Source organism: Macaca nemestrina, chromosome 5, assembly GCF_043159975.1.
Source record: "Macaca nemestrina isolate mMacNem1 chromosome 5, mMacNem.hap1, whole genome shotgun sequence".
Taxonomy (NCBI): domain Eukaryota; kingdom Metazoa; phylum Chordata; class Mammalia; order Primates; family Cercopithecidae; genus Macaca; species Macaca nemestrina.
The window spans coordinates 125655931-125681943 of record NC_092129.1 but is presented as its reverse complement, the minus strand read 5'-3'; the positions used below and the strand labels follow the sequence as shown (position 1 = coordinate 125681943).

The 26013-nt window shown below is 36.6% G+C and overlaps 1 protein-coding gene across 4 annotated transcripts in view; it reads left to right on the top strand.

Moving 5' to 3' along the window:
* The window catches only part of LOC105479535 (zinc finger protein 451), an 82226-nt gene that overhangs the window by 9940 nt on the left and 46273 nt on the right, over positions 1–26013 (top strand). For 2 of the 4 annotated variants that reach the window (XM_011737531.3, XM_011737536.3), the window contains one exon: positions 24327–24452. In XM_011737531.3, coding sequence (XP_011735833.1) covers positions 24327–24452 — 126 coding nt within the window. Of the gene's footprint in view, positions 1–536; positions 2817–24326; positions 24453–26013 lie in introns of those variants that run through there. The other 2 variants (XM_011737533.2, XM_011737537.3) reach the window with 2 other exon arrangements.

Genomic DNA, 26013 nt, shown 5'->3' with positions numbered 1-26013 from the left:
TAGAAAGTTTTGTTATTCATGGAGAGTGAATGACAGAATTTTCAAAGGTGCTTAAAATGACTCTAATGGGGGAGTTTTAGATTTTTTTTTCTTCTTAGTGGAACTTTCCTTAAGTTCTCTTTGCCATCGTTAGCTTCTTGCGTATCTTGAATAGAACTTAACATATCTTGAATGGAGTATTTTTTTCTTTTATTCTTATGAGTGGTCTCAACACTTATTCTTATGCTAACATGGGACCAAACAGCAGCCAGGGTAGCACCACATGATCTGAGCTTGTTTTTACTCTCTACTTTTTCATAAACAGTCCCAGATTAATGCCAATAGTTGATATTGGGTCTTTGGGGTAGCAAAGTTTGTGGATTTGACTTCTCTGATTCCTTTTGCTGACCTTGAGTGGATTGTATCTTTCACTGTTAATTATAATAATTTAAAAATTGAGTTCTACTTACTGGACGTGAATCTCTGCACTTGAAAGTTAACATATTAAAAGCATTTTTTTCTCTTCCTTGGTTTTCTTGTTCATGTGGATAACCCAGAGAATGCCTGAATCTAAGGTGCCATCCTCTGAGAATCATCGCCCAGAAATGTGCTCTAGCTGCAGTGTTCCTCTTCCCATTGGAGATAGCAGCTCCTTCTCTGGGAGTTGTTCCAGCAGTCCAGAAAGGATAGTTTCTCAAACTTCCTCTGTTGAGAACCCATTGGAGAACCAGAAAAATGATCAAAATAATTCAGATACTAAGATCTCTGAGACAGAGACCCTTAAATCGTCACAGAATTTTCAGACTCTGCCTTCATCTCCACTTCTGGTCCCCCAAGAATCTTTGGCCTCTTCTGAGGTCAAAGAGAATTTATGTATAGATTCTTCTTCAGCTTCACAGCATGGACGGGATGCCATCCTCTATCTCCAGACACAAGTAGCTGAAATGTCCCGAGTGATACGTGATCTGCAGTCCAGGAGCTGTTTTAGATTTCATCATTCTAGGCCAAGTGAGAACTCCTCAGTTCCTTGGGACATCTCCACCTCTAAGGAGGAAAATTTATCCACAGTTGAAGAAGAAACTGATTACAAATCACCATCAGCTGATGACAAAGGGCAGCCATCTGACCCCAGCCAATCTAGTTTCACAGGTCTTTTGAAGAGAATGGAACAAAGAGGTGTTATAAAAAGGGTGACATTACAATCTGAAGCAGAGTCATGTGAAGGGAAACCTGATTGTGTGACTTCTAAAAAACGTTTGGTTCCTCCATTGCATCCTCTTCTGAGAATTGCCACCACTGAGGTTTTTAAAGACCCTGCTGATTGCCATCCTTCTTCCTTCATGGGACACAGGGTATATCCTGTGGCCAAGGACACCTCTCCTTTCCAACCAAACCCACCAGCTGAAGGCCCCATTGTAGAAGCATTAGAACACAGCAAAAGAGGAAATACAACATCCCCTCTAGATTCTACCTCAAAAGAAATGGAGGTCATGGGTTGTAGGTTTTACCATGCTGCCTCCATTGCAGCCCGAGCTGCTAGCTACATGGCTTATATGACTCAATATCAGCGTAAACTCTGGGAAGACATGGAAGATCTGGTTCATGACCCAGAGTTTGATCGTGGAAAAGCAAGATGTATAATATCTGATGGTATGGATGCAGGCCTTTGGCAACTTTGTACTACTAGGGACATAATGGATTCTGTAGTCAGAGTTATGGCCATGGCCATAGACTATAGAAGGCAGGCCTGGCTTCGACTTACATCTCTTACTAAGAAAACCCAGGAGAAGATCTCCCACTTGCCCTTTGATGGTACTTCCCTTTTTGGACAAGATGTAAAAGCTGTTGTTGCAGAAGAGAACAGTATAAAAGAAAATGACTATAAAGATCACAAATACTATAATCAGCATCGATACTTTTATAGTCATGATCAGAAAGCACATTATCACAATAGAGGATACTCCAAAGGGGATTGGTACAAACCTCGAAACCACCCCTATAGATATAGAAAGAAGGGAGACTCTCCAGAACGCCATGGGTACAAGAATTAATAACCTGTTTTATGTTCAGCAGAATAGTCATTCAAGATCCTAACTATTTTACTTGTTCCTCCTCGTACAAATAGGATCTACAGGTAGGAGATCATCTCAAAAACTGAATGCATGTCTGGAATGATCACAGCTGACATTTGAATTGTAGACTTTTGAAATGAGGTATAAAATAAACTCATGACTTACTGACCAAGTGAGCAGTGGAGACTTTCTTGAAAGGGTTGGACAAATGTTTATCCTTTATTTCTGGTCCAAAAATAAGTTTGGAGGAGGGCCACTCAGGAATCTGAATCCTCTTGTGATTAAAGAAAAATATAAAGATTTGTTCCTCAGGAAAATCTTATCTGTAAACTGAGGACTAGCAGATATTTTGAATCTAGAAATAACCTAATACTAGATCGCTGTTTACTAAGACCAGAGGTAAATCCTTCATTTTTAGGTTATCAGTGCTTCCTTGTTCAGGCTTCAGTTTGACAGATCTTCACAAAATGACACATCTGTTAAAATGTCTTTATGTCAAGATGGTCAACTCACCAAGAGTTCATACTACTGTCAAGCTCTGTGAGACTTCAGAATCAGCCATGAAGCTTTGTGTCAACTGGAATTCAAGTCAAATTTTGCCAAATCCAGTTTGCTTCCCCTTGGAATGGCTAGATGTCACAGGTCTTCTATGGACACCAACTGGAAAAAGACTTCTACCTATAACATCTCTGTAGAAATTGCACAGTAACTATCTTCATCAAGACTTTGATGGTCACCATACCATCACTACTCATAAAGCTACATGTGAGAGAGTTCTTTGTTGTCATCAGTCCTAATAGTCTTTGACCTATCAAGCTCTCATATCAAGTTGTAAGACTGAGTCATGGTAGTCTCTCACTGTAAGCTGGGCCTTTCACCAAGATGGCCTTCTTAAACAACCTACCTTCTAAACATTTAATTCTTTTGAGCTTGATAGTGCATCACACTCTAAATACAAAAAAGATACGCACATCAGTGCCCTGGAAATAAAGGATGTTACACGATCCAGGCATGAAAATCTGAACTCCTAAGAGCAAGAATTCCAAACATGCCTGACAATCTTCTCCCCTTACTGTAATAAAGAGGGATACCATCAGTCTAGATTTTATTGGGAATCCTTAAGATTTAAAGCATAGCTGTGGATTTAGTGAAGAGAACATGATATCCATTAAGGATTTGAAAGGCTGAAATCAAGACTTCAGTGATACATTCTTGGTTACTTGGTTACTTAATTTAGTCAGATTCTTAGTGTAAGAGACAGCTTATCTTTTTGCTCCCAGTTGATCCCAGTAATAGTTTTTCACCGTACTGGAACTGGCAGCAGATACCTCAGTTATATGTCCCACAGTATCTTCTCTTTAGACTCAAGGTAGTGGATGTGTGGTATATCAGCCCTTAGATCCATGTCTTCACAGCATGACATCAGAAATGGAGAATATGTCAAGTTTGAGGGGTCTGAATACATCACCTAGTATTATTTGCTTGGCAGCCAAAACCAGTTGTTTTTCTTTTAATTGACAGACTTAATTCTGTAACTTCTGTGTTTTTTCATCTGCTTGGTCGAGGCATTTTGGATATACTACTAATTGAATATGGCACTGTTTTATGGTGTATGTGGCTTCTTGCCATAGTTGTTGCACAGTGGTAATTGACATTTTCTCTGGTGCCACGATTTTTAATAGTTTATTGGAAGCTCCTTCCGCCTCCCCCATCATAACTATATTCAGCACCCATTTTAAAATCTACTTTTCTTCCTTTCCTTATTTGTGTTACAGAGGTTGTTGGCGTAAATTTTACTACTTGGAAGAAATTATTTTGTCAGTTAATTTCCGGGTACTGTATTGGTCATGTTTGTCCTATTTGTAGATTAAACTTGAACTAGTCTTAATAAAGGGGGTATTGTTTTGCAGATTTAGCCCAGTCATATAAAGAGTTAATACTTACCTTATTTTTCTGTATTTTACACAAAATTTTATTTCCACTTCTGTGGAAAAGGTCCATGCCAGTGTTCTTTACAAACTGTCTTTCAAACTAAACCCTAGAAGAATATTGATTACCTGAACAGAAACAAAGGCCTAAGAAATCATACATTTTTGTGGCTTATGTGCATTGCACCAATCAAGCAATCCCATGTGCTCTTGATACTGGCACTGTAGTTTTATCTTAGAGAACTTGCCACTGGAGAACTCAGTGGTGAGAGACCTTGGAAATGTTTTATGTGACTGCACATAAGTGTTCCTAACTAGCTAAGGCTACTTCAGACTCTTTTCACTTTCCATTTCTCCCCTTTTCCTTCCCTGAATTAGATGCTATGTCATAAACTTGGTGGTTTTTGACATACCCTTATTTCAAACCTTAAACTAAACCAAAATAAGTTATGCCTGAAAATGTGTTTGTCTGAAACTATTTTGGCACTTCCCTTTAATATACTTCCCCTCCCCTTTGCCTTTTAAATTGTGGTTTAAAAAAAAAAAGAAAAGAGGCACATAAAGCTTAGCACCTTAACCATTTTTTAAACGTATGGTAGTGTTGACTATATTTGCATTGTTGCGCAGCTCCTCCATTCTTAAATATTTGTAAGATGATGTTGCTGTTCTCTTTTCCTCTTGTGATATTTATGTTGCCCAGTAATAAGTAAAAGTATCCTTTCTTAGTTACTCTAACTGATATGCCCAAGTGTCTCCAGATACTCTGTTTTCCTCAAAGTGTAAAGGTATAGGGAAATCATCAAATTGGTGACCAAGTAGTTCTGAAAGGATTTGACCGTTTAATAGGGATGGAGACAGAATGCATATCAGGAAGAGTTTTTAGTTGTAGATCAGTTTCTTGAGTGCGAAAGAAATATCTTTAATGTGTTTATTTTTTATTATTTTAAAATCTCTGGCATACTTGAAAGATGATAATGTTATAAAACTTAAAGTGAGGATTTGGTCTAGGGAGATTACCCCAGTAGAATCAGAAACTCTTAGATAATAAATATTCGTATTATGCCTGCCATGTTCAGAGCCTGCAACAAAATTCTCTAGTAGGCCAACCTCTAATGTTTAAATACCTCTAGGTTTTCTAGGAGGCCTTGGAATAGTTGCAAGTTTAATGATCTGTTATTCTCAAAAAGGATGTATCTAATGATCTTTTTTCTTCAAAATGTTACTTCTTGATTAGATATACAATGTATACAGAGACAATATGGTTTCTTGTAGTTACTGTGTATAGAGAAGTACTTTTTCCATTTTTATATGAAGTGCCTTTTTAAATTCTACACTTTTCTTTAAAACTTAAACTTTGATGTCTTGCATATATTGCTTGTGGTATTTATGTGAATTTTGTACAGTGATTTAATCTTGTAGTTTATTACTCTATCATTTGTACAATTGCACTATCTAAATGTACTCCCTTCTGAATGTTAATTTGTTTATAGCACTGTTGATTCATTTCAGAAGGTTGTAGAGTATGCCTTCCTCCCCTTTATTTAACTAACTAGACAGTAGTTCTTTTTTGTTATTAGTGAGTGGCCAATTTTGGGGGGCCTTAAGACAGCTTTGTTTTCTATAGATGCCCTCTAGGTTTTCTGATTGTCTCATATCTAACCTTGTTCTTAGCCATGGTAACACAACTTAATATTTGATAAGTGGGTGTGTTTACTTGGTTAGAATAAGCAAGGACATTTTTAAAAAGCAGTAAATTTGCTGACACTTTATCTTTTTTTTAAAAGACTGAATGACAGCTTCCTTATCAGTATAATTACAGTTAAACTTTTATTTTTTTTTTAAACTGTGTGACAGCTTCTTTATCAGTATAATTCCATTTATTTAACCCTCAAAATGACATTTTGAAGGGAGCATAAACTCTTTCAGGCTACTTGGACACTATTTAGTATGCTTTATTAGTACTACACTAATAATTTACTGAGTGATACCTAAGTGACCTGATTGATAATGTCCTTAAGGACCTGATACATCCAGGATAACCTCTCAGGTACTGTAAACAAGGAGGTTGAAAAAGACACATTCCAGAATCCCTTTGGTAAAATTGGATACTGATGTGGATGGACATGACATTCATTATTCTTAAAGATATAACTAGTTGACTGGGATTCTGATGAAGGTTTGAAATTATGGATTAGATATTTGTAGAAGTAGTTTAAAGATTGCAATAAGTGAAATCTTTTTTTTTTTTTTTTTTTGAAACGGAGTTTCGCTCTTGTTGCCCAGGCTGGAGTGCAATGGCGTGATCTCGGCTCACTGCAACCCCCACCTCCCGGGTTGAAGCAATTCTCCTGTCTCAGCCTGCCAAATAGCTGGGATTACAGGCATGCGTCACTATGCCCAGCTAATTTTGTATTTTTAGTAGAGATGGGATTTCTCTATGTTGGTCAGGCTGGTCTCAAACTCCTGACCTCAAGTGATCTGCCTGCCTTGACCTCCCAAAGTGCTGGGATTACAGGTGTGAGCCACCGTGCCTGGCTGTGAAATCTTTTTTTTTTTTTTTTTAATGTGAGGCGTATTTTGCCGCAGTCTCGCACTGTTTAGGTTCTCTTGTCTTTTGGAATTTATCATTCTGTATTTAATGTTAGTGGCTAGTCCAATAATTGATTGTCTCATCTGTATGCATCTTATGCATGTGATTCAATTGACTAGATCAATTCTGTATGGTTTATCATAGTAGATACACAAACCAGTCTTTATTTTTTACCTAAGAAAATATATAGGTGGAAGTTATCAGTAAACTGGTGATTATTGTATTGAATGCAAATCTTTTTATTATTTTTCCAGATATATTGAGTTTTATAAAATATTAAAATATTATTTTATGAAATTTCCCTTCCTGGATGAGCAGAATATTGTTTTATTAAATCTTCTCTTACTAGTGGAATATTTTTTACTTCTTTGTCTTTTCATTTACTTGTTTTTTGTTGTAATGAAAACTTTAGTAGTGTTTGGTACCATTGAGATAACTTATTACTGGAAATTTTGTTGGCTTCCTGTGGGATATATCTGAAAGTGGTCACAGTCCAGCCATGTCCTTTTGATGTTGTTAGCATATCAGTTATTCTTTGTATTGATCTTTTCTTCTGTATTCAACGCCTCTTTCTGAAAGGATGTCTGATCTTCCCATAATCTCTTTGATGTAGGTGATATTTTTTATTCTATCAGTGTATACTAGACAAGATTTTGATGTGGCTTTGTGTTTGTATATTTAAATACCATGTCTTTAAAGCATTAGTAGAAGAGATATTCTAGTTTCTTCTAATGTCACTTTAAAAAAAAAATAGCCAGTCCAGTATCTCAAACTACTTTGATTTTTGAACTTAAATCAACTTTTAGTGCTACCTTGTTTAATGGTAGTATTATTTTCTCATTTCTACATGTTCACACACATTTATTATATATAGTTTATGGTTAGAGGTATCTTATAAAAATTTTGAAGCCCATCCCCATGGATTTATTATATATAATACAGCCCTGATATATCTTAAAGTTAACCCGTTAAGGGCTTTACTGGTTGAGGTAACCTATTTCAAATGGTGTGTTGGGTTTTGTGATACCTTGTCAAGAATTCAGTAAGAATTTTCAGGTTGTCTGTATTTTCTTTTGGGACTTTGGAGATCTCTCAAGTTGTATTGTTTTGGAGATCTCTCAAGTCGTATTGCTTTCTGTATTCCTGAGTATATTCCTTTGGTAACATGAAGGTAAATAGTTTATATTTGATGATTTTTTTTTTTTTTTTTGAGACGGAGTTTCACTGTCACCCAGGCTGGAGTGCAGTGGCGCGATCATGGCTTCCTGCAGGCTCTGCCTTGGGTTCACGCCATTCTCCTGCCTCAGCCTCCTGAGTAGCTGGGACTACAGGCACCCGCCACCACGCCTGGCTAATTTTTGTATTTTTAGTAGAGATGGGGTTTCACCGTATTAGCTAGGATGGTCTCAATCTCCTGACCTCGTGATCCGCCCACCTCGTCTTCCCAAAGTGCTGGCATTACAGGCGTGAGCCACAGCGCCCGGCCTATATTTGGTGATATTTTTAAGTTCTACTTGGACTTTAAGTGCTTCAAGAATTGTGTTCAGTTAGTAGTACTTTTGTAAGACTAACCCTGTTCATATGCTATCTTTGCTCCATGAGCTATCATAGTACTGTTTTCTTTCATTACCCATAAGAGTGGCTCTAACACAGCATTCACTTTTAAGGGCTGCAGTTAGACCTCTTGTTAACTCCTACTTTTATCTGTGATGGCTATGTTTCATACTACCTTTATTTATAAATGTAGTAATGTGTTAAATAACTATCATGTTGTGGTCCCTTAATACCTCTTTTGATTGGTGAGGTAACAGTGATGTGGATGATGAAATAAAAATGTTTCCCCAAGTCACTAAGCACAGTTTTCAACTCATTTTTTTTTTACATATTTAATTTACATTTAACTACTGTTAGGTATGCAGCCAGTTCCTTTTTGCCTTCATTAGAATCTAGTTATATAAATAGTTTCATTTAGATTCTTGGGACAGAGGGCCTGTGTATTGATCTTTCTTTAATGGCTTGGAACAGCTTCTATATGTTCTGACAGGGTTTGGAAGCATGTTGATATCCTTGTGTCTAATTGTCATCTTCCTGCCTGGGAAGACAGTAGAAGAAAGAATCTGCATTTGTATAGTCTCTGTACAGGCTCTGTGCTGGTTGCAAGGCACTCTTGAGAGAGAAATTCCTTCTTATTTTGCAGATGAAAAACTGAAACTTAAGAGTCATTAAGCAACTTGCTCAGGTAGTAGAACTGAGTTTTAAATATAGACTTTTTCCAGTCTCAATTCAACATTATACTACGCTGCCTCCATGTGTTTCTCAAAGCCCCATTCAAGTTTTACTTCTATGGCAAACTCATTTCACATACACAAATCTTTTTCTTTTCTGAACTTTGTTTATGACTTTGCTGTCACTCCACTAAAGTATTTGATGTCGTATATTAACTGATTCCTGATTATTTCACTTGTCAGATCAGGAACCCTATCCTCTTAGTTCTCCCATTGAGATTTCACTGTGCTGGACTGAGATTATTCTTGATTCATAGTCATTGGTTTCTGTTTCCATTCATTTTCAGCACTGATTATGTTAATCGTATTGCTTGTGTTTTTTCTTTGTTCTATGTTGTTTATTACATTCATTTTGTTTCATATAGACACTTAATTTTTTTTTGGCATTTTGAGGATATTGGCTTAATGGAAGGAAAAAGGAATGGTGCAAAAAGCACATGGTATTTGAATTGCAAAGACCTTGACCCTCAGTATTAGCAAGTCACTTATTTTCTGAGCCTCAGTTTTCCTACTCTCAAATGAGTTAATATCCAAAAGTACTTTGAAAACACTAAAGCTGATACAGATTTCCTTTTTTAAGTAATTGTGTTGTTTTTATTCATGTTGGATATGGTGTTCTATGGTATTAACTATAGATACATACCTTTTAAAATGTATCTAACAGCATGTAAATATTCATTTCATGCCATGTGATCATGTTCCCCCTTTTATGATTTTTTAAGACTATCTTACAAGCCTAACAGTGTACTAAGTCATTAGAAGACTTTCTAATAATGTATTCATATTTCTATTAAAGTAATTTAAAGTCTCTTTTCCCAAGTACAAGCTAAGAAATGCTCATAAGAAACAATAAGAAAATAATAAGAGAATGTAGAATGAAGAGCTAGAGTGTGTATGTATGTGTATACAATTTTTGATAGATGGTATTTTGTTATTTTATATCTGTGTTGAAAACAGTCTTTTAGTTTGTCAGACATCTTTTTCAGTACCTGCTATGTGCAGGCAGGTGCTAAGAAAGGTCTGAGAATACTGAGGGTTAATAAGAGATGGCATATTCTCAAGAGAAGTAAATACCAATAAAGTATAAGAGCAGATGTCCTTTTTGGAAGAATGCCTGTGGTGATGGAACAAAAAAAGCCATATAGAGGGATGAGGAAAGCTTTTCTTACCAAGTGTGTGAGCTGAGTTTTGGAGGAGAATTAGGCAAGAGTTAGTTGGCCTGGTGGAGAAACAGGAGCCAGGCATTCAGGTGGAGGAGCAGGAGAGTGCAACAGTGCGGGTAACATAATGGAGTGTGTCTGGTTTCAGAATTATGAAAAATAGTCTTTAGGGGAAACAGAAAAGGAGGAGAGTAAACTAAAAGAAGTTGATAAATTATCTGTGAATATATACTGGTTCCTACATATTCAAAGTGTGCTAAGTTTGTGTAGCCATCACTTGTAAGGTTGTAGGAGTTGTCTCTCTAGGAGTTGGTTTGTACCGTAGTCCATTATGTACATCTAGAACAATTCTTTCCCGGAACTGAGCCCAAGCTGGGCTTTCAGCAGTGCCCCTTTGGCTCTGGGGCAGCTCAAGCAATCGGAGAGAACTGAGGCACTGGTAGAGAACAACTCTGAGGATGAACAGGGTAATGCCCCTGAAGTGGAATGTGGTATCCCTTCACAGTTAAATGGTTGCATACTTCAGGGTCACCTGTGGAAAGGTGTCCTCAGGGTAGCTAAAAGTGGTTAATTTCCTTGTGTTTTGACTTACAGATGATTTCTAGGTGGACTTGGGGAAAATAAAGATACTTATAAAACTATTGCCTCATTGGCATTTGGAGGTGTTGTATTGAAGGAGGAAGTGGGTTCCTATCACCAGAACCCTCTCTAGGTGATTCAGATAGGAAATTGGGTTGTAGACCTTGTCACAGTAATATCTCCAGCAGCTCCAACACATTTTGTCAACTTCGTGTTTAAGTTTTTTTCCTTGCTGTTGGCCCCTTTTAGCTTCTTTTTTTTTTTTTCTTCTTTTCCTTTTTTTGTTTTTGAGACAGTCTTGCTCTAGCTCCCAAGCTGGAGTACGGTGGGGTCATCTTGGTTTACTGCAATCTCCACCTCCCAGGTTCAAGTGATTCTCCTGCCTCAGCCTCCCAAGTAGCTAGGATTACAGGCACGTGCCACCATGCCTGGCTAATTTTTTGTATTTTTTGTAGAGATGGAGTTTTGCCACGTTGGCCAGGCTGGTCTCGAACTCCGGACCTCAAGTGATCTGCCCACTTTGGCCTCCCGAAGTACTGGGATTACAGGCGTGAGCCACCGTACCAGGCCCCATTCCCACTTTTACTTTTATTTTCTCTACAGTTCATCTTTTTTTTTTTTTTTTTTTCCCTTCTATGCCAGAGGCGAAACAGTGGCACGCGGGGTTAAAAATCTGTAACTCCCTTTTGGTTTGTCACACATCATATTCAGAGTTATTGTGTGGTTTTGTTTTTTTTTCTTTTTGAGACTGAGTCTCACTCTGTTGCCGAGGCTAGAGTCAGTGGTGCAATCTCGGCTCACTGCAACCTCTGCCTCCCAGGTTCAAGCGATTCTCTTGCCTCAGCCTCCCGAGTAGCTGGGATTGCAGGCGCCCGCCACCATGCTCAACTAATTTTTGTATTTTTAGTAGATAAAAGATTTCACCATGTTGGCTAGGCTGGTCTCGAACTCCTGACCTCAGGTGATCCACCCACCTTGGCCTCCCAAAGTGCTGGGATTATGGGTGTGAGCCACCACGCCTGGCTGTATATTTTAAAATTCTCTTAAGTTCCAAAGTTGCATTGTTACTATTATTTTTTGGTCCTGTACTGAAGGAGGATGAAAGTCATTTTCCTAAAATGATTTTTGTAGAGAGAGATGTTGGCAGTTTACTCAAAAGAGAACGTAGGAAAATCTTTTTTAACAGGTTTGGTGGGACTAGCCTTCTTAACTGAATAAAGTACTTTACAGAATGGGGTATATCTATATGTATGTTTTAAGATTTGTTCATACAAAGCAGATGTCCTGTGTACTTTGTATTTGTAAACAACTAATTGGGGGTGGGAAGGAGATTGCTTTGTAAAAAGAGAGTTTCCTGGTCCTAAAGCTTTGCTGCTGGAGATGGTAAGATGGTAAATAAATATTGTACTGTTATGCTGTGTTTATCTCTTCTGCTTTATCTGTATTTGCATATAAAATTCTTGAGAAAAACCTTTGCTTTTCAAAGTGTTATTTGGGATACAGTTTGAGTTATATAAGTTGAGTGGCAGGGGCTTCTGGTAAACAGAACTTTGTTGGGGGGTGGTGCAAACTTCAGACCAAACCATGGATTGAAGCTTTAGGATGGGCAATAATAAGCAGACTTTGAAATTGGGTTTCCATGAAGTAATCCATTCGTTGCAGGATTTCTATTCAAACCAAATGCACTAGTCAGATACTGTGATGATGATGTGCAAAGTTAATTCTTTTGCAGTTGGTTGTTCCTTTGAGCTTTCTTTGAACTTGGAGTCCCTTACATATAAGATAGAGATGATGAAAGAAATACTCTCCAGTTGGAACTCCTCTGGATAATCAGTGCCAGCTGATGTTCAGGAAGATATTATGACTGTAAATAAACCTGCCTTGGATTGTTTTGTGTATATCCCCTCACCTTATTCTTTACCTTCCTCCCTCCTACAAATTGCATCTTTTCCTATTACTAGCTTTTTCATTACCCAGAAGGTGCCTATGATGAGTCATATAGGAAACTGGTTTGTTGTGGTCACTTCTCTGGAAGTATTCTTGCAGAATACTTTCTTCCTAGGTTATGTCAACCTGTGTGGTATATGGAGCAAAATTGTTCCATTTCATAGAGAGGTCTAGTGACTTCATATTCATAATGTATTCATATTTCTATTAAAGTAATTTTGTAGAAAATGTAAAATGGAAGCTTTTTGGTTCATCAAGAACTAAAGTGCTTTTTAGAAATTAGTAATAATGATTTACAAATATAAGTCATTTATCATTAAAAGGCCACAAAGTAGTACAATGCTGTGAGCTATTGTAAAATAATTTCTTCTGTGAAGCCCTGCTTTTTGTTGTTTTTTTTTCTTTCTTTCTTTCTTTCTTTTTAAGCCTTTATTTTAGGTTCAGGGGTACATTTACAGGTTTGTTTTATAGGTAAACTTGTGTCATGGGGGTTTGGGATACAGGATTATTTTGTCACCCAGGTACCAAGCATGGTAACCGATTGTTATTTTTCTGGTGCTCTCTCTCCTCCCATCCTCCTCCCTCATGTAGGCCCAATGTCTGCTGTTCCCGTATTTGTGCCCTTTGGTTCTCATTATTTAGCTCCCACTTATAAGTGAGAACATGCAGTATTTGGTTTTCTGTTCCTGTGTTAGTTGACTAAGCCCTCCAGCTCCATCCATGTTCCTGCAGAGGACATGATGTCATTCTTTTTTTTTTTTTTTGGCTATATAGTAGTCCGTTGTGTACATGTACTACATTTTCTTTACCTAGTCCTGCTTTTTACTATTGTGTTCTAGAAATTGCTTCGCAAAAGCAAAATCACTCCATTAATTCCGCATTCCCTTTGAGTTGGTATTTGCAAACATTTAAAGTAACTGATTTAGCTAGTTACCACAGTAAGTTACTCAGAGGCTCAACTTTTCGGTGAGTGATGTGTGAAGAATAAAGTGAAAGATCTGCCTGAATTTAATATTTGTAAAAAATGTATTCATGGATCTTTTAAGAAAAATTTTTTTATAAAACAGTTTAGAGCCAGTTCTGTCTGGCATTTAGCTTCCTAAACCATACTACATTTTCAGGATCAAGAGTGAGTTCAAGAAAGAAGCATTTGTAGATGAATTTTAAGAGAAAGTTATGAAGTCATGTACATTCATCTGAAGTTACTTAAGTAGAAATTTAGCTTGTACTAAAAATTTATTTTGGTGTTTAATTGGCTTCCTTTTGAGCACATTTGTTAAACATACCTGAGAGAACTTATCTTCGTGACTGGAAAAACTAAGAATCCTGCTTTCTATATTTACATTCCAAACAATAATAGAGAAAGGTGAGGTCTAAGTGAGCTGAATAAGCATATATTTTTAAGTTTCAGCTTTTAATTTGACTGTATACTTTCATCAGTATTTTAAATACATTTTAAAATGCAGAGTCAGACATGCTTTTAGGAAAACCATATATGTAAAAAAACATACAAATTTGTGTTTGAGCTAAATGTTTTTTGCTTTAAGTGATAATGATGTTTGCCTTGAAATTTGTGTAAAAGTATTTTCCCAGTAGCCATTAAGCTTGTTGAGCTGAAACTGACTTTCCTTAATTCTTGATTAATATGTTTCTGTTGGATTTGGAAAATAATGTAACCCAATATTATACATCTAGGGACAAAAATCTGAGAAAAGTTACATACAATTTACTAATAGATTATGTCCCTTCTAGATGCAGCATTTCTGTCTATATTTGTGTAGGATAGATATTAAAAATATTTTTATAAGGCAAAATTAGTGATTTAAAGCAAGACCATTATGTTCCCAAACAAAAGACCGAGATCCTTAACATTTTTGTCTTCTTCATTAATAATTAAAATTTGTTAACAATTTTATTACATATGCTGATTGTAGAATAATTAGAAGATAAATGTAAAAAAGGAAAAAAACCTCGAGACAGAAATAACCACTATTTAACACTTTGATTTATATAGCCTTCTAGATTTTATTAATATATATATTTACAGGATCATTTTCACTTAAAAACTACAAGTGTTGCTTGGCACAGTGGCTCATGCCTGTAGTCCTCGCACTTTGGGAGGCCTAGATGGGAGGATTGCTTGAGGCCAGGACCAGCTTGGGCAATACTGCAAGACTCTGTCTTCACAAAAAATAAGAATAACTTGCTGGGCGTGCTGGTACCTGCCTGTAGGCCCAGCTACTCAGGAGGCCGAAGTGAGAGGATTGCTTAAGTGAGCCCAGGAGGTTGAGGCTGCAGTGAGCTATGGTAACCCTCTAGCCTGGGTAACAAAGTGAGATCCTGTCAGAAAAAAAAAATTAATTGGTTGATCTATTAGTACTAATAGGGAAGATATGTTGAAATGTAAGTTTAATATTATCATTTCATTGATTATGGGATTTTGTGTCAGGTTGTCATTTGTAGACTTGGACTTTTTGCTGTAACTCTACCAGGACACATTAAAAGATAAACATTGTTCTTTAGAAGTGTTGCTTTACCTGTATATGCTTAACTTTCATGGAGATGTGTCCTCAGGTATAACCAGTATCCTGAATATGGTTATCATTTATAGGATACAATCGAAATTTGCTCTGTGCATGTTTTATCTAAAATTTTAGATAAAAATGTAAAGAAGTATATTTGAGAATGTAAGAATTTCATAGTAACTGAACCAGAATCTGCCTTTAAGCTTCTTCTGGCTTTACATCCTCCTTAATTCTATGCAATTGTGGGTTTGGAAGAAAATTGATGCAGAGATTGATCTGAAGTATTGGCAAACAGAAGACCCCCAATTTCCCCAATATTTTTCTTAAGGCTTTCCTATACTTCTCCCCAACACCGATTGGCTAACATTGATAGCTTATTAACTGTCAGTATGGACCCTTTAATATTATGTGTTTTATTTAAAGACATTAGTCTTTAAGGTCTTTAAAGAAGGGTGACCACAGGAAGTACTTCAAGGAGGATAACCCTGAAGATCCTATAGCTGCTAATACTCAAAATGAAACTTTAAAAAAAATGATTTTTGCTATGGATCCGAGCCAATTCAATTTTAGCTTGAGAATTGAATTCAGGTTATGTCTGAAAGCCTTATCTTTCTTAGAAAAGCTCCAAAGACCTAAGTGATAATCAAGTTACAGGCTTTGTGGGAGATGGCAAACCCAGCCTAAGGAAAGCAGTCTGGAATTTTACAGTTTCACATTAAATTACACTTCAGCATTGTGGCATTAGGGAAATGGTAGAAATTCGCAGTGCTAAGAATTGAGTGACCCCTTTAACCAGCTACCTTGACCCCCATACCCAAGATTTGTAGTGAAAAAATATTGTATGGGCTGGGTGCTGTGGCTCACACCTGTAATCCCAGCACTTTGGAAGGCTGAGGCTGGCAGATCACTAGAGGTCAGGAGTTTGAGACCAGCCTGGCCAACATGGTGAAACCCCATCTCTACTTAAAACGCAAAAATTAGCTGGGCGTGGTGACACACATTTGTAGTCCCAGGTACTCGGGAGACTGAGGCAGGAGAATCGCTTGAATTCAGGAGGCAAAAGTTGCAGTGAGCCGAGATCACACCACTGCACTCTAGCCTGGGTGACAAAGTGAGACTCCGTCTCAAAAAAAAAAAAAAAAAGAAATCATATGACTAATAGAGTCTGCCTCATCTACCTAATCTTTTCCCAGTTTAAAACATCTTTCTTTAATACATCCGTTTTCTCAGTTTTAAAGTGCTAGCTTCAAAATTGGCAGATTTTAGTTGAAGCACTTGCTTCCTCTATTACCATTTCTTTTCCTCTACCCCTAGCAGATTTCCCCTAAATATGTTTTCAATATTGGTAGCCAGAGTTCCTTTTTTTCTTCCTTTTTAAGAAGAAAATAGAACCTGGCACGGTTGCATGTACCTATAGGCCCAGCTACTCTGTAGGATGAGGTGGGAGGATTGCTTGAGCCCAGGAGTTTGAGTCACGCCAGAGGACCTTATCGCTAAAGGAAAAAAAAAAAAAAAAAATCAGAGAAACTTTCTCCTCAGTGGGAAGAAGAAAGCCCAGAGTCAATTCTAAGATGTCTTTTGTTTTCAGCATTAGGGCTTGTGGGTCTTTTCAGCCCTTCCGTGTTGTGAAAGAGAAGAAACAGATCAGCAGAATTAGTAGGGAATAACAGAGGCAATTCATTGAGACATAACCATGTACAAATTGAGTGTCCTTTATCTGAAATGCTTGGAACCAGAAGTGTTTGGATTTTAGATATTTTTGGATTTTGGAATATTTGCATTATAGCTTTTGGTTGAGCATCCCTGATGTGAAAATCTGAAGTCTGAAATGCTCCAAGGAATGTTTCTTTTGGGCTTCATACGGGCACTCAAAAAGTTTTGGATTTTAGAGCATTTTTTTTCCAGATTTTTGGATTAGGGAAGCTCAACTTGTCATTAAATAAAATATGTAGGCTACTAATAGCTAAATATAAGAAAAACAATTATAGTAAATAATGACAATGCCAACAGGTTTTAAAACCTCTAAAAGGTGATGTTAAGTTAGTGATTAATTTTAGAGTGAAGTTGAAGAGATCCAAATGAATGTTTAAATGGCTAAACAACTTCTCTTCCTGGTGTTGTATGTTTTGATAGCACGTGAGTATAATTCGAAGGGAGTAAAGTTTTAAGAACATACTTACATGACTAGTGGATTACTGAAATTTTTTCCTACTGGATATATAATTGCTGTGTTTCTATATTTAATTTTCATTGACCTTTGCATCAAGAGTATATGCAAAAGTCAATGAAAAGTACTGCATCAGAATCATTAAGTATGCTTTAAAGTAACCATTAAGAAGAATAAATATTATGTAAAGCTTTTCCGAATGACTGTAACTTCAAAAGTAACTTAAAATGGTTTTATTATGGCCTAGAACAAAGTAAAATGATAGTGGAAACATCAGTTCAAGGATAGTTCTTCCTGAGTTAGGATTATCTAAATTTATCTAAAACATGACCCTCTTCCTGTCCCTAGAATATTCACATTGTTGTTGTGACACAGGAGTTTCAGAGAGACCAAAAAATCCCTTGATTTCCTATCCTCACACCCACATGGCTGCATAAGTGACTTAATGTTTGAGTAGGAAATATTTTGTTTGGTGTAAGGGTAGCAACTTGAAATATCTTGATAAATTTTCTGCAGCTTGTAGTCTCCAGATTTTTTTTTTTTAGGCATGAGATATACTTTCTATTTAGGAATGTCAGTCCTTCTCTCAACCTTATAGGAGGAGAATTGTCATTACTGTCTTTTTTTGGAGGGGGGTAGGTAAACAGTAATTTATACCTTGTCCAGTTTGCCTGTATGTTAATGTGACCTTGGTTTACCAGGTCAAGCATGACTTTTGCTAAAGTTTAAAACCTAGAAAGTATTATCTTAAGAAAGTTAACACACTCTATACCTATGTTTTAATTTTACTAACATCTTTAAAATTTATATTTGTGATCTGCACTAAATTTCCTTCTCAAGGTAGTACCTACATTTTGTAGTTTTTGCAAGGAGTAAATTTAATTTGCCCTTTTTTCCCCTTTTTTTAGAAGACAGAGTCTCGCTTTGTTGTCACCCAGGCTGGATCATAGCTCATTGGAGCCTCGATCTCCTGGGCTCAAGCAGTCCTCCTGCCTCAGCCTCCTGAGTAGCTGAGACTATAGGCACATGCCACCATGCCCAGCTAAGTTTTTAATTTTTTTTTGTAGAGACGAGGCCATGTACTCTTAGCTACACTGGTCTCCAACTCCTGTGCTCAAGTGAACCTCCTGCCTCAGCTCCCAAAGTGCTGGGATTACAAGTGTGAGCTATTACACTCGACCACTAATTTGCTTATAAGACAGATTTGCCTGTACTGAGGGATCAAAGTTAAGAAAAATAACTTCCTGTGACTGCCATTTCTGAGGACCTGCATTGCCTTGTAACTTGTAAAAGGATATTTTGAAGTTAGTAGAATGTCACCTACTACCTGGGTGCAAGGCTGTACGCTGCCCAAGTGGTCAGAAAGTGAGCTGGGGTTACTTCTACCTAAAGTGGTCCTATAAACAGTCCCTACTGCAAAGGTGTACCCTCATACTGAAAATACAAATTTGGCCTTTTTATATATGCTTACTTCAGTATAACTTCTGTCTACTTCTAGAAGTCATACCTGCTGTTTGACTTGGCTAGTGCATCACTATCCCACTTTAGATAAAAATTGGGTTGTACATAGGTGACTGATTTGCCCAAAGAGTGGTATTTTGTTTGTAACTAATTATTCTTAGAAGAAGCCAGGGAAGGCCAGGCGTGATGGCTCACGCCTGTAATCCCAGCACGTTGGGAGGCCAAGGCAGGCAGATCACCTTAGGTCAGGAGTTTGAGATCAGCCTGGCCAATGGCCAACATGGAGAAACCCCATCTCTACTAAAAATACAAAAATTAGGTGGGTGGTGACATGTGCCTGTAATCCCAGCTACTCGGAGGCTGAGGCAGGAGAATCACTTGAACCTGGGAGGCGGAAGTTGCAGTGAGCTGAGATCGCGCCACTGTACTCCAGCCTGGGTGACAGAGCGAGACTCCGTCTCAAAAGAAAAAAAAAGCCAGGGAAGATCTATTATTTTTCTTTTCTTAAAATAAACTTTTAAAAAAGAACAGTTTTAGGTTCACCGTAAAATTGAGCAGAAAGTACAGTCAGACAGTGTCCACTTACCTCCTCCCCTCCCACCCCTCCATGCGAAACCTCCACTATCCTCATTGGAAATCACAGGATACATTTGTTTCAATCTGTGAACCTCCATTAACACATTATGTGCTTCTAGTCTCCAGAAAAATTTAGGCATAAGATATACTTTCTATTTATGAATGTCAGCCCTTCTTTCAACTTTGTAGGAGGAGAATTGTCATTACTGTCTTTTTTCCTGTGGTAGGTAAACAGTAATTTATAAGTTGTCCACTTTGTCTGTATGTTAATATGACCTTGGTTTACATTAGGGTTCATAGTTTACATTAGGGTTCACACTTGGTGGTATATATTCTCTAGGTTTTGACAAATGTATACTGACATGTATCTGTCATTGTAGTATCATCTTCTGTGCCCTGCCAGTTTATCCCTCCTCCTTGACTATCCCCTGTCAATCACTAATCTTACTACAGTTACCGTAATTTTGCCTTTTCCAGATTGTGATATGTGGCCATGCAGTATGTAGCCTTTTCAAATTGGCTTCTTTCACTTAGTAATAAGGTGCTTTTAAGGTTCCTCCATGTCTTTTCACAGCTTGATAGCTCAATTCTTTTTAGCATTGAATAATGTTCTATTGTCTGAATATACCAAAGTTTATCCATTCACTGATTGAAGGACATCTTGGTTACTTCCAAGTTTTGGCACTTATGATAAAGTTGCTGTAAACAGCTGTGTGCAGGTTCTCGTGTGGACGTAAGTTTTCAGTTCATCTGAGTAACTACCAAGAAGCCCAATATGTTTAGTTTTGTAAGAAACTGCCAAACTGTTTTTCAAAGTGTGTTTACCATTTTGCATTCCCACCAGCAATGAAATGAGAGTTGGCTCTTGCTCCACATCCTTGCTAACATTTGATGTTGTCAGTGTTTTAGATGTGGCCATTCTAATAGGTGTACATTGGTGTCTTGTTTTTTTAATCTATGCTTCCCTAATGACATATGATGTTGATCTTTTCATATGCTTAATTTTTCATCTGTATATCTCCTTTGATAAGGCGTCTATTTAGGTATTTCCCCATTTTTAAGGCAGGCTGTTCATTTTCTTCATTTTCTTATTGTTTAGTTTTAAGAGTTCTTTGTATATACTGGATTACAGTCCTTTATCAGATGTGTCTTTTGCACATATTCTCCCAGTCTGTGGCTTGTGTTCTCATTTTTTGACATTGTCTTTTCCAGAGAAGTTTTAAGTTCTAATGAAGTGCAGCTTATCAATTATTTTTTTCAAGGACCGTGCTTTTGCTCCTGTATCTAAAAAGTCATTGTCATGCACAAGGTCATTTAGATTTTCTCCTATGTTATCTTTTAGGAGTTTTATAGTTTTATATCTTGTATTTTGTCCTGTGATTCATTTTATGTTAATTTTTGTAAAGGGTGTAATGTCAGGGTCTAGATTCATTTTTTTTGCATGTGGATGTCTGCTTGTTCAAACACTATTTGTTAAAAAGACTGTCTTTTCTTCATTGTATTGTTTTTGCTCCTCTGTCATAGATTAGTTGACTTTATTTATGTGAGTCTATTTCTGGACTCTTTGTTATGTTTCATTGGTCTGTTTGTCCCTTCTTTTGACAGTACCACACAGTCTTGATTACTGTAGCTTTATAATAAGTTTTGAAGTCAGTTAGTGTCGGGCGTATGACTTTGTTCTCCTTCAGTACTGAGTTGGCCAATAGGAGTTTTTTGCCTTTCCATATACACTTCAGAATGAGTTTGTCATTATACACAAAATAATCTGTTAGGATTTTGACTGTGATTACATTGAATATATAGATCAAAGATCAAGTTAGGAGAACTGACATCTTGACAATAGTGAGTCTCCTATCCATGAACATGAAATATCTCTCCACTTCTTGAGAGGTTCTTTGATACAAAATCAACTACAAAAGTCAGTGTCATCTCTTATACCAATAACAGTTAAGCTGAAAACCAAATGGAGAATACAGCCCCACTTACAATAGCCACACAAAATATTGAATACCTAGGAATACACCTAACCAAGGTGTGAAAGATCTCTATGAGGAAAACTACAAAACACTGCTGAAAGAAATCATAAATGACAAGCAAATGGAAAAACATTCTATGCTCATGGGTGGGAAGACTCAATATCATTAAAATGGCCATTCCGTCCAAAGCTTTCTATAGATTTAACACTGTTCTTATCAAACTACCAATGTCATTTTTCACAGAAGTAGAAAAAAAATTCCAAAATGTATATGTAACCAAAAAGCCTGAATAGTCAAGGCATTCCTAAATGAACAAAGAACAAAGCCAGAGACATCACATTACCTAATGTCTAATTATACTACAAGGCTACAGTAACCAAACCAGTATGTTACTATTATAAAAATAGGCACACAGACCAATGGAATAAATTAGGGAACCCAGGAATAAAGCAGCACAGGCACAACCAACTCACCAACTCATCTTCAACAAAGTCGACAAAAATAATCAAGAAAGGATACTCTATTCAATAAATGATGCTGGGAAAACTGGCTAACCATATGCAGAAGTGTAAAATTGGACCTCTCGCCATATATAAAAATTAACTCGGTGGATTAAAGACTTGAATGTAAGACCTGAAACTATAAAAATTCTAGAAGAAAACCTAGGAAATACTCTTCTAGACATTGGCTTAGGCAAAGAATTTATGATGAAGACCCCAAAAGCAAACAGAACAAAATCAAAAATAGAAAAATGGGACTTAATTAAACGAAAGAGCTTCTGCACAGCAAAAGAAACTATCAACAGAACTAACAGACAACATACAGAATGAGAGATAATATTTGCAAAGTATGCACCTGACAAAGGACTAATATCCAGAATCTATCAACAAGGAAAAAAACCAATTCCATTGAAAAGTGGGCAAAGGCCATGAACAGACACTTCTCAAAAGACAACATACAAGCAGTCAAGAAACATGAAAAAATGTTCAACATCACTAATCAGAGAGATGCAAATCAAAATCACTATCAGATACCATCTCACAGCAGTCAAAATGGCTATTTCTAAAAAGTCAAAAAGTAAAATATTGGCAAGGTTGTAGAGAAAAGGAAACATACACTGTTGGTGGATGTGCAACTTAGTTCATCTCCTATGGAAAGCAGTTCAGAGATTTCTCAAAAACTAAAAATAGAACTATGATTCCACCCAGCAATCCCATTACTGGGTGTATATCCAAAGGAAAATGCTGGGCATAGTGGCTCACACCTGTAATCCCAGCATTTTCGGAGGCTGAGGTGGGAAGATCACTTGAGCCTAGGAATTTGAGACCAGCTTGAGCAACATAACAAGCCTCCATCTCTACAAATAAGTTACCCAGGTGTGGTGGTGTGCACCTGTAGTCCAGCTACTCAGGAGGCTGAGACAGGAGGATTGCTTGAGTCTGGCAGGTCAGGGCTGCAGTGAGTTGTGATTGTGTCACAGCACTCCAGTCTGAGTGATGAAATGAGACCCTGTTTCAAAAATAAATAAGAAATCATTTCACCAAAAAGACACGTGTACTCATATGTTCATAGCAACACTATTCACAATAGCAAAGACATGGAATCTACCTGTGTGCCCATCATCAGTAGAATGGATAAAGAAAATGTGGTATATGTACGCTGAGGAATACTACACAGCCATAATAAAGAGCGAAATCATTCTGCACAGGTGCAGCAACATGGATGCAGCTGGAAGCTGCTACCCTAAGCAAACTAATGCAGAAACGGAAAAACAAGTGTCACATGTTGTCATTTATAAGTGGGAGCTAAATTTTGGGTTCACATGGAGAGTAAATTGGGAACAAAACTCCAAAAGGAAAGAGAGAGGGTAGGGGGACAAGGGCTGAAAAACTTCCTATTGGACATTATGTTCATTCTGTGGGTGATGGAATCAGTAGAAGCCCAAAGTTCGGCACCATGCAGTATACCCTTGTAACAAACTCTCAAATGTATCCTTGAATGTGAAATAAAAATGAAAAAAAAAAAAAGTTTTTTTGAGTTCTTTCATCAGAGTTTTGTAGTTTTCTTCATACAGATGTACACATTTTGTTATATGATACCTAAATATTTCATCTGGAGGGAGTACTAATGTAAGTGGTGATTTTTTAATTTCAAATTCCACTTGTTCATTGCTGATATATATGAAATCAATTGACTTGTGTATTAACCTTGTATCCTGCAACCTTGCTATAATTGCTTATTAGTTCCAGGAATGATTCTGTTAATTATTTTGGATTTTCTACATGGATGCAAACTAAAAGTTTTATTTCTTCCTTTGCAATCTGTATACCTTTTATTTCTTTTTCTCATCTTACTTCATTAAATGGCTAGGACTTTTAGTACAATGTTGCGAGTGGCAAGAGGGGATATCCTTGCCTTGTTCCTTATCTTAGTGTGAAGACTTACTGTTTCTCATCATTAAATGGTGGTGTTAGCTGTAGGTTTTTTGTAGATGATCTTTACAAATTGAAGAAAGTTCCCTTCTTTTTTTGCTGAGAGTTTTTATCATGAGTGGGTGCTGGATTTTGTTAAATGCTTTTTCTGCATCTATTAATATAGGATCATATGTGAGGGCCCCTCTATGGCTGGCTCCCCAGGAATTTTTAACTCTCAGGCTTGTCCACGCTAAGCATCCATTAGAGTTTAGTTTCCTATGGAGGTTCCTGCTAGAAGGTTTCCCCTTTAGTAAGTTGATGTTGTTTATTTGCCTCTCTCTTTCCAATTTTAGGGGTTGGTGCTTTGCCTGATGACCCCACCTCTCTGACAGATCTAAGAAGAGTTTATTCTTCAGCTTTTAAGTGAATAAAGATGATAAATGTCCTAGTAGCTCATTTGTCTACTTCTTGAAAACCAAAGATGCTGGTGGATACTTGACAGACCTACAAAATACTACATAAAACATACAACACACAAAATAGGTTCTTACAAGTATAACTCAAGTAAATGGTTCTTTAGTATAGTAGCTGTTTGATGAATGGATGTATGTTATCCAAATGCTAATTTTGTTAATTAAAAGGAATGAAAATTATTTTTCTATTATAGGAGAATGTTAAACGTAAAGACCATATTGATCATCAGAAGGATAAAGTTGCTTTAACTCTGGCTCGTTTAGCCCGCCATGTTGAAGTGGAGAAACAGCAGAAAGAAGAGAAGAATAGAGCATTCAGAGTATGTGGCTATTTTAATCAGTATTTTATGTAATTAAAAATTATTTATAATAAAGGTTGTAAAGAGAAACCTTTAATAAAAAAATGATTTAATCAAAGCTCAGCATGTACCCTAGATTGCTCATAAATTTCGTAGTAATTGATAATAGCTTTTTACATTTATTTTTAGTTTGTTGGATTCTTATCTGTATATAGGAAAAGAAGAAAAATAGAATTAACTGAGTGGACTTCATTTTTGAGAATTAAAAATAATGAATTTCTCAAAGCAGATGAGCAGTTAACAAGTTTCTGGTTATTTTATCATAAGAGTGAAAAGAGTTTATCAGGGCTTTTATAGATATAAGCTGTTGAAAGATTATTTTCTACTGGATAGAACCAGACTGCTTTCTCAGATTTTAGCTTATCCTTCCAAATTAAATCCATTACTGAAAGGAAGAAATTTGAAGCAGGTTTGTAGATGAACTGCTGTGTGGAAATGAAGCCCATTTTTAGAATCTTGCATGATATAAATTTTTTCTTTGACTTGCTTTAGAAGGCCCCAAATGAAATTACTTAACGAATTCCCTCAATACTGACAAATGTCCTTTAGGAGCAGAATGTTGATACGTTGGGTAAAAAACTCCATACTAAAGTACAAAAATAGAAATTTAAACCATGCCTCTGGCCAGCAGCTGTTTAGATTTCAGTAGATCACTAGTTTTATAGACTTTGGGTTTCATTCTGTGAATGGACAGTTTAGAGATTCTCCCAGGTCAGAATAAGCACTATGATTTTGTAATTTTAACATGCATGTTTTTGATTCCTTATTCCATTGGTTATTATAATTTGTGTATTTCTGTAGCATCCTAATCTGTTATAAAATGGTGTTTAAATTTAGAAATAAGCTAGTTTGGGGGCTTTTACTTTATGATGTAATATCAATTAAATTAGACTATGGTATTCTAATTGTATGTTTAAAATGCTTATTGCATATATACATATGTGTACACAGACACACACATATATGCAAACACACAAAATATTATTTTTATCCTGGCAGAAACACTATTCAATTTTAAGGAAGTTCCCGCCCACCCCCCCCCCAGAACTATAAGTATGTTGTTTGATTTTTTTTATGTGTCATATCTCTTTGACAGAGGAATTACTTGCAAACTGTCTTACTTTCCCTCAGGTTTCCTAAGTGATGCTAGCTTCTTTTCCCAGGCAATCTTAATGGCTACATAGATAATAAAGTTTTTGTGATGAGCCCAGAATCTTGTATAGTCACTGTGACAACTAAGTTTTTTCTTAAGGGTAGTTTCCGCCTCCACCCATGTAAATGGTCATTCATTTTATTAAATACTTTACATTGAATGTCTTTTTAGAAATTTTGAATTTTTGAATTTTTTGTTTAACCAGTTGGAAAGAATAAATTTGTCTAGATTTCATTCTTCTTTAAGGAAGAAAATGACTCACATAGCAAGCTCATTTCTTGCTATCCGGCCATAATTTTGTTTTTCTAACTTGATTCCCTTTATGGATTACTTATTTTTTAAAAGTAGATGACAAAACAACAACAACAA